Genomic DNA, 5,331 nt, shown 5'->3' with positions numbered 1-5,331 from the left:
CACTGTAGAAGGTAGGCCGTAGAACAAGCTCGCTGGCAATGGTGATTGGTAGTTCTTCAGAGCACTCTCAACGATAGAACCCACGGGGATTGCCGTTCTGGAGGCCTCTATCTCAGCATTGAGCTTCCTTCTCTTCTTCACCACGGCACCGATCTCTTCACATACGACCGTCAGAGTGGCGCTAGCTGCTATAGACACCGAGTTGCCGATCCTATCCTTGACTTGCTGGGAGAGCGAACCGAGTAAGTGCGCCTCCGTCAGACACTCTTTCGCTAATGCCGAGCAGAGTTCTTCAGCGACCGGTGCAGACGGAGCGAGGCGCTTGATCAGCATAGCAACGTCGTCTTTCAGAGCGATCTCTACCGGGGTTGTAGCTGGCTCGCTGACCTCGACCTCGTCTTCATTACTGCCGTTGGTGTTAGAAGGATTGGACATTCCGAAAGTTGACGATGCGTCACAAACTGCGAGAGTCAAGTTTCGTCATTTTGTACACATTGAAACACGGTATACGATCCGTTATCGTTGCCGCATTTCTTCTCGTGTGAAACGCTTGCGCGCACTGCGATTGTGTGCGTTGTGTGGCTGACAACTAACCTTGTCTACTTCGTAAACTCCAAATATATCAGTACGACCGACATCAACCAGAGTACGGATCACAAGATACTAGTGCTTACTCATCGTCAGTTTGGCCGAGTGGTCTTAGGCGCCAGACTCAAGTTCTGGTGGAGAGATCCGCGTGGGTTCGAACCCCACAGCTGACAGTCTATGGACAAGGGAACAATATATCAGTACGACCGACATCAACCAGAGTACGGATCACAAGATACTAGCGATTACTCATCGTCAGTTTGGCCGAGTGGTCTAAGGCGCCAGTCTCAAGTTCTGGTGGAGAGATCCACGTGGGTTCAAACCCCACAGCTGACAGGGTATAGACAAGGGAACAATATATCAGTACGACCGACATCAATCAGAGTACGGATCACAAGATACTAGCGCTAACTCGTCGTCAGTTTGGCCGAGTGGTCTAAGGCGCCAGACTCAAGTTCTGGTGGAGAGATCCGCGTGGGTTCGAACCCCACAGCTGACAGTCTATAGACAAGGGAACAATATATCAGTACGATCGCCATCAACCAGAGTACGGATCACAAGATACTAGCGCTTACTCATTGTCAGTTTGGCCGAGTGGTCTAAGGCGCCAGATTCAAGTTCTGGTGGAGAGATCCGCGTGGGTTCGAACTCCACAGCTGACAGTCTATAGACAAGGGAGCAATATATCAGTGCGACCGACATCAACCAGAGTACGGATCACAAGATACTAGCGCTTACTCATTGTCAGTTTGGCCGAGTGGTCTAAGGCGCCAGACTCAAGTTCTGGTGGAGAGATCCGCGTGGGTTCGAACCCCACAGCTGACAGTCTGTAGATAAGGGAACAATATATCAGTACGACCGACATCAACCAGAGTACGGATCACAAGATACTAGCGCTTACTCATCGTCAGTTTGGCCGAGTGGTCTAAGGCGCCAGACTCAAGTTCTGGTGGAGAGATCCGCGTGGGTTCGAACTCCACAGCTGACAGTCTGTAGATAAGGGAACAATATATCAGTACGACCGACATCAACCAGAGTACGGATCACAAGATACTAGCGCTTGCTCATCGTCAGTTTGGCCGAGTGGTCTAAGGCGCCAGACTCAAGTTCTGGTGGAGAGATCCGCGTGGGTTCGAACCCCACAGCTGGCAGTCTGTAGATAAGGGAACAATATATCAGTACGACCGACATCAACCAGAGTACGGATCACAAGATACTACCGCTTACTCATCGTCAGTTTGTTCGAGTGGTCTAAGGCGCCAGACTCAAGTTCTGGTGGAGAGATCCGCGTGGGTTCGAACCCCACAGCTGACAGGGTATAGACAAGGGAACAATATATCAGTACGACCGACATCAATCAGAGTACGGATCACAAGATACTAGCGCTTACTCATCGTCAGTTTGGCCGAGTGGTCTAAGGCGCCAGACTCAAGTTCTGGTGGAGAGATCCGCGTGGGTTCGAACCCCACAGCTGACAGTCTATAGACAAGGGAACAATATATCAGTACGACCGACATCAACCAGAGTACGGATCACAAGATACTATCGCTTACTCATCGTCAGTTTGGCCGAGTGGTCTAAGGCGCCAGACTCAAGTTCTGGTGGAGAGATCCGCGTGGGTTCGAACCCCACAGCTGACAGTCTATAGACAAGGGAACAATATATCAGTACGACCGACATCAACCAGAGTACGGATCACAAGATACTATCGCTTACTCATCGTCAGTTTGGCCGAGTGGTCTAAGGCGCCAGACTCAAGTTCTGGTGGAGAGATCCGCGTGGGTTCGAACCCCACAGCTGACAGTCTATAGACAAGGGAACAATATATCAGTACGACCGACATCAACCAGAGTACGGATCACAAGATACTAGCGCTTACTCATCGTCAGTTTGGCCGAGTGGTCTAAGGCGCCAGACTCAAGTTCTGGTGGAGAGATCCGCGTGGGTTCGAACCCCACAGCTGACAGTCTATAGACAAGGGAACAATATATCAGTACGACCGACATCAACCAGAGTACGGATCACAAGATACTATCGCTTACTCATCGTCAGTTTGGCCGAGTGGTCTAAGGCGCCAGACTCAAGTTCTGGTGGAGAGATCCGCGTGGGTTCGAACCCCACAGCTGACAGTCTATAGACAAGGGAACAATATATCAGTACGACCGACATCAACCAGAGTACGGATCACAAGATACTAGCGCTTACTCATCGTCAGTTTGGCCGAGTGGTCTAAGGCGCCAGACTCAAGTTCTGGTGGAGAGATCCGCGTGGGTTCGAACCCCACAGCTGACAGTCTGTAAACAAGGGAACAATATATCAGTACGACCGACATCAACCAGAGTACGGATCACAAGATACTAGCGCTTACTCATCGTCAGTTTGGCCGAGTGGTCTAAGGCGCCAGACTCAAGTTCTGGTGGAGAGATCCGCGTGGGTTCGAACCCCACAGCTGACAGTCTATAGACAAGGGAACAATATATCAGTACGACCGACATCAACCAGAGTACGGATCACAAGATACTAGCGCTTACTCATCGTCAGTTTGGCCGAGTGGTCTAAGGCGCCAGACTCAAGTTCTGGTGGAGAGATCCGCGTGGGTTCGACGAGTGCAGAACCCTGTCGACAGCTCAGTGGATCGGTAAAACTAAGAAACCACTCACATGACTTCTCAGACTTGCATGGGTCGCGTTGTAGTCTTTCAGTCTGCTCAGCATCACTTGAGACACCCTTCTCGAGCTCCCGACCTTGTTTTTAGCACCCCTTGCAACTCACTCGTTATATGGGTCGATCTGCAAATGTACGTGAATAGCACGAGCGCGGAGTAATCACGCCTAAAGATTGGATTGCAGGGACAATTCATTGCCAACTGTCTCGTTCCACCAATCTGGTTATCCCGCCTCTGTATTCGCACTCGGAGTTCACTATTAGATCCCTATGCAGGAGATTTTGACACCGATTCATCTGAAAAGATTCATCAGGAAGAATACCCCCTCTATCAGGCGCTGATACCCTTCCGGAGAAGTTTCCCTCAGTTGTGATGCGCTCGCTCTCGAAGCGCCTTCCCTCTTCCAGCATGTCTCTCAGCAGGTTGCATTTATGCAATGAACTGCTTCTCCGTTGATCGCCGATCTGGAACAGGAAGGAGTCCAAGCCATCAACAATTTGCTGTTACGCTGTTGAAAGAAAACCAGTCATAATCCATCTCTGGGATCTCAGCATGTCCATGCGAACCCAGAATCGTGAACGGAATTCGGATATATCTGACGGAGTGACGCAGGTCTCCAACATGTAGAACAGATGGCCCTCAGGTCGAACCTACACATTTTCCCGTGCAAGTTCGACAACTGAGCATGCAAGACTAACAGTATCACAAGCAAGTTTGACCCTAAGCAATCATGTTACAATCAAGATTGACGATGAAGATTCAAGTTTGTCACTTTCCTATACTAACACAAATAAGTCTGACAGTGAGAGTTCATGTTTGACACTTCCTCAATATGTAACAATCAAGATTGGGAGTGAGGATTCAAGCTTCATATCGCAACCAAGGCTGAGAATAGACCTGAAATAACGCACGCATGTTTGACAATACGCATTCAAGTTGACACTAGAACTCAACGCATTGAGATCTGGTTTAAACTGATCGCGATTCTCCGAAGATCCTTGCAAACACCGACCTCGTAGTGCTCATCACGTGCCCACGCACGTGAGGGTCGTCCAGTTACTGAGGAAGTATACAAGCTTCTATGAATCGGAGAAGTGATCGTCGTGAAGAGGTGAGTGACAGAGACGAGCTCATCAGTCAAAGTGTGCTCACCTGTGAGTCAATGCGAGCTGCCAGTCGTAATCCTCAAATACTGGATGTCACTACGCTACGAAGCGCGATGGGAACTATCGTGATCAAGACTGCGATTGACCAAGAACTCGATAATCCTGAAGTCTGTAGAAACGTTATCGGTACAGAGCCTTCATCGTAATGATTGCACTACAAATCGTCAATATCCCGAAAGAAAGCCTTGGTATTCGCTTTCTTCGCGTTCACACTAGCGGTGTTTTTCTGTTTCCCAATCTGTGCCGCTTTCCTCTTCATTTTCTGTCGTTTCGCTCTCGTCAGCTTACTAGCAGCCTCCTCGTCCTCCGACTCTGCATCAGAATCCTTCGTCTCACCAGCAGCCATCTTGAGCGCATCTCCCACTCTCCAGAATTTGATGTGATAATCCTGTCCCACCGTCGCCACAATTCCCTCATCCAAGTCAGCATGCATACTCTCTATCTCTGCAGCCACTGGCTTCCCTGTCGAGACATCTGTATGCCCACCTAGAACGCCTTTCACAGCATTAGGGAAAACGCAGAACACTCGAACGTATCCGTCTCCACCTCCACACACGACGGTTGAGTCGTCAACGGCAATCATGTTGTCCAAGGATGTGACATTCTGCATGTGCGTAATCCTATCCCTAACATCACCCCAGTAATCATAGTTCCAGATCCCCACGACACCGTTCTGATCCCCGGTGAGCAGTTTCTTGCCATCTTTCACTAGACACATAGACAGAAGCTCATTCTCTTGGCTATCGCTCATGGCCTTCAACTTCTGTTTATTATATCGAAGATCGTAACATGCGAGAGTGGCATCACCCGAAGTAGACAGCAACGACTTGCCGTCATTTTCAACGAGTAACTGTGTGATGTAGTCTTCCTGACGGTCTTCATCTGGGAACTTCACAACAACACCTGAATGTG

General features: G+C 49.5%; 2 protein-coding genes and 15 non-coding genes across 17 annotated transcripts in view; 16 read left to right on the top strand and 1 right to left on the bottom strand.

Annotated features, from left to right (window-relative positions):
• The window catches only part of Pmar_PMAR008708 (hypothetical protein), a gene marked incomplete at both ends in the record, with an annotated part of 2,037 nt that extends 1,590 nt beyond the window's left edge, over positions 1 to 447 (top strand). Inside the window, one exon of the mRNA XM_002777728.1 lies at positions 352 to 447. Within this exon, the coding sequence (XP_002777774.1) occupies positions 352 to 447 (96 nt within the window). The remainder of the gene's footprint in view (positions 1 to 351) is intronic.
• A 232-nt stretch (positions 448 to 679) lies between these two features.
• Pmar_PMAR008707 lies at positions 680 to 761 on the top strand. Its single transcript has one exon. It is a non-coding gene; the product is annotated as a tRNA-Leu (tRNA).
• Positions 762 to 842: 81 nt separating this feature from the next.
• On the top strand, positions 843 to 924 carry Pmar_PMAR008706. Its single transcript has one exon. It is a non-coding gene; the product is annotated as a tRNA-Leu (tRNA).
• An 81-nt stretch (positions 925 to 1,005) lies between these two features.
• Pmar_PMAR008705 lies at positions 1,006 to 1,087 on the top strand. The gene has a single exon. It is a non-coding gene; the product is annotated as a tRNA-Leu (tRNA).
• Positions 1,088 to 1,168: 81 nt separating this feature from the next.
• Positions 1,169 to 1,250, top strand: Pmar_PMAR008704. The gene has a single exon. It is a non-coding gene; the product is annotated as a tRNA-Leu (tRNA).
• Positions 1,251 to 1,331: 81 nt separating this feature from the next.
• Positions 1,332 to 1,413, top strand: Pmar_PMAR008703. Its single transcript has one exon. It is a non-coding gene; the product is annotated as a tRNA-Leu (tRNA).
• An 81-nt stretch (positions 1,414 to 1,494) lies between these two features.
• Pmar_PMAR008702 lies at positions 1,495 to 1,576 on the top strand. The gene has a single exon. It is a non-coding gene; the product is annotated as a tRNA-Leu (tRNA).
• An 81-nt stretch (positions 1,577 to 1,657) lies between these two features.
• Positions 1,658 to 1,739, top strand: Pmar_PMAR008701. The gene has a single exon. It is a non-coding gene; the product is annotated as a tRNA-Leu (tRNA).
• An 81-nt stretch (positions 1,740 to 1,820) lies between these two features.
• Positions 1,821 to 1,902, top strand: Pmar_PMAR008700. The gene has a single exon. It is a non-coding gene; the product is annotated as a tRNA-Leu (tRNA).
• Positions 1,903 to 1,983: 81 nt separating this feature from the next.
• Positions 1,984 to 2,065, top strand: Pmar_PMAR008699. Its single transcript has one exon. It is a non-coding gene; the product is annotated as a tRNA-Leu (tRNA).
• Positions 2,066 to 2,146: 81 nt separating this feature from the next.
• Pmar_PMAR008698 lies at positions 2,147 to 2,228 on the top strand. Its single transcript has one exon. It is a non-coding gene; the product is annotated as a tRNA-Leu (tRNA).
• Positions 2,229 to 2,309: 81 nt separating this feature from the next.
• On the top strand, positions 2,310 to 2,391 carry Pmar_PMAR008697. Its single transcript has one exon. It is a non-coding gene; the product is annotated as a tRNA-Leu (tRNA).
• An 81-nt stretch (positions 2,392 to 2,472) lies between these two features.
• Pmar_PMAR008696 lies at positions 2,473 to 2,554 on the top strand. The gene has a single exon. It is a non-coding gene; the product is annotated as a tRNA-Leu (tRNA).
• An 81-nt stretch (positions 2,555 to 2,635) lies between these two features.
• On the top strand, positions 2,636 to 2,717 carry Pmar_PMAR008695. The gene has a single exon. It is a non-coding gene; the product is annotated as a tRNA-Leu (tRNA).
• An 81-nt stretch (positions 2,718 to 2,798) lies between these two features.
• Positions 2,799 to 2,880, top strand: Pmar_PMAR008694. The gene has a single exon. It is a non-coding gene; the product is annotated as a tRNA-Leu (tRNA).
• Positions 2,881 to 2,961: 81 nt separating this feature from the next.
• Positions 2,962 to 3,043, top strand: Pmar_PMAR008693. The gene has a single exon. It is a non-coding gene; the product is annotated as a tRNA-Leu (tRNA).
• A 1,530-nt stretch (positions 3,044 to 4,573) lies between these two features.
• The window catches only part of Pmar_PMAR008692 (u5 snrnp-specific protein, putative), a gene marked incomplete at both ends in the record, with an annotated part of 2,475 nt that continues 1,717 nt past the window's right edge, over positions 4,574 to 5,331 (bottom strand). The window contains one exon of the mRNA XM_002777727.1: positions 4,574 to 5,322. Within this exon, the coding sequence (XP_002777773.1) occupies positions 4,574 to 5,322 (749 nt within the window). The remainder of the gene's footprint in view (positions 5,323 to 5,331) is intronic.

This window comes from Perkinsus marinus, assembly GCF_000006405.1.
Source record: "Perkinsus marinus ATCC 50983 genomic scaffold scf_1104296951054, whole genome shotgun sequence".
Taxonomy (NCBI): Eukaryota; Perkinsozoa; order Perkinsida; family Perkinsidae; genus Perkinsus; species Perkinsus marinus.
Note: the sequence above shows the minus strand (reverse complement) of the source record. Positions and strands in the feature narration are given on the sequence as shown.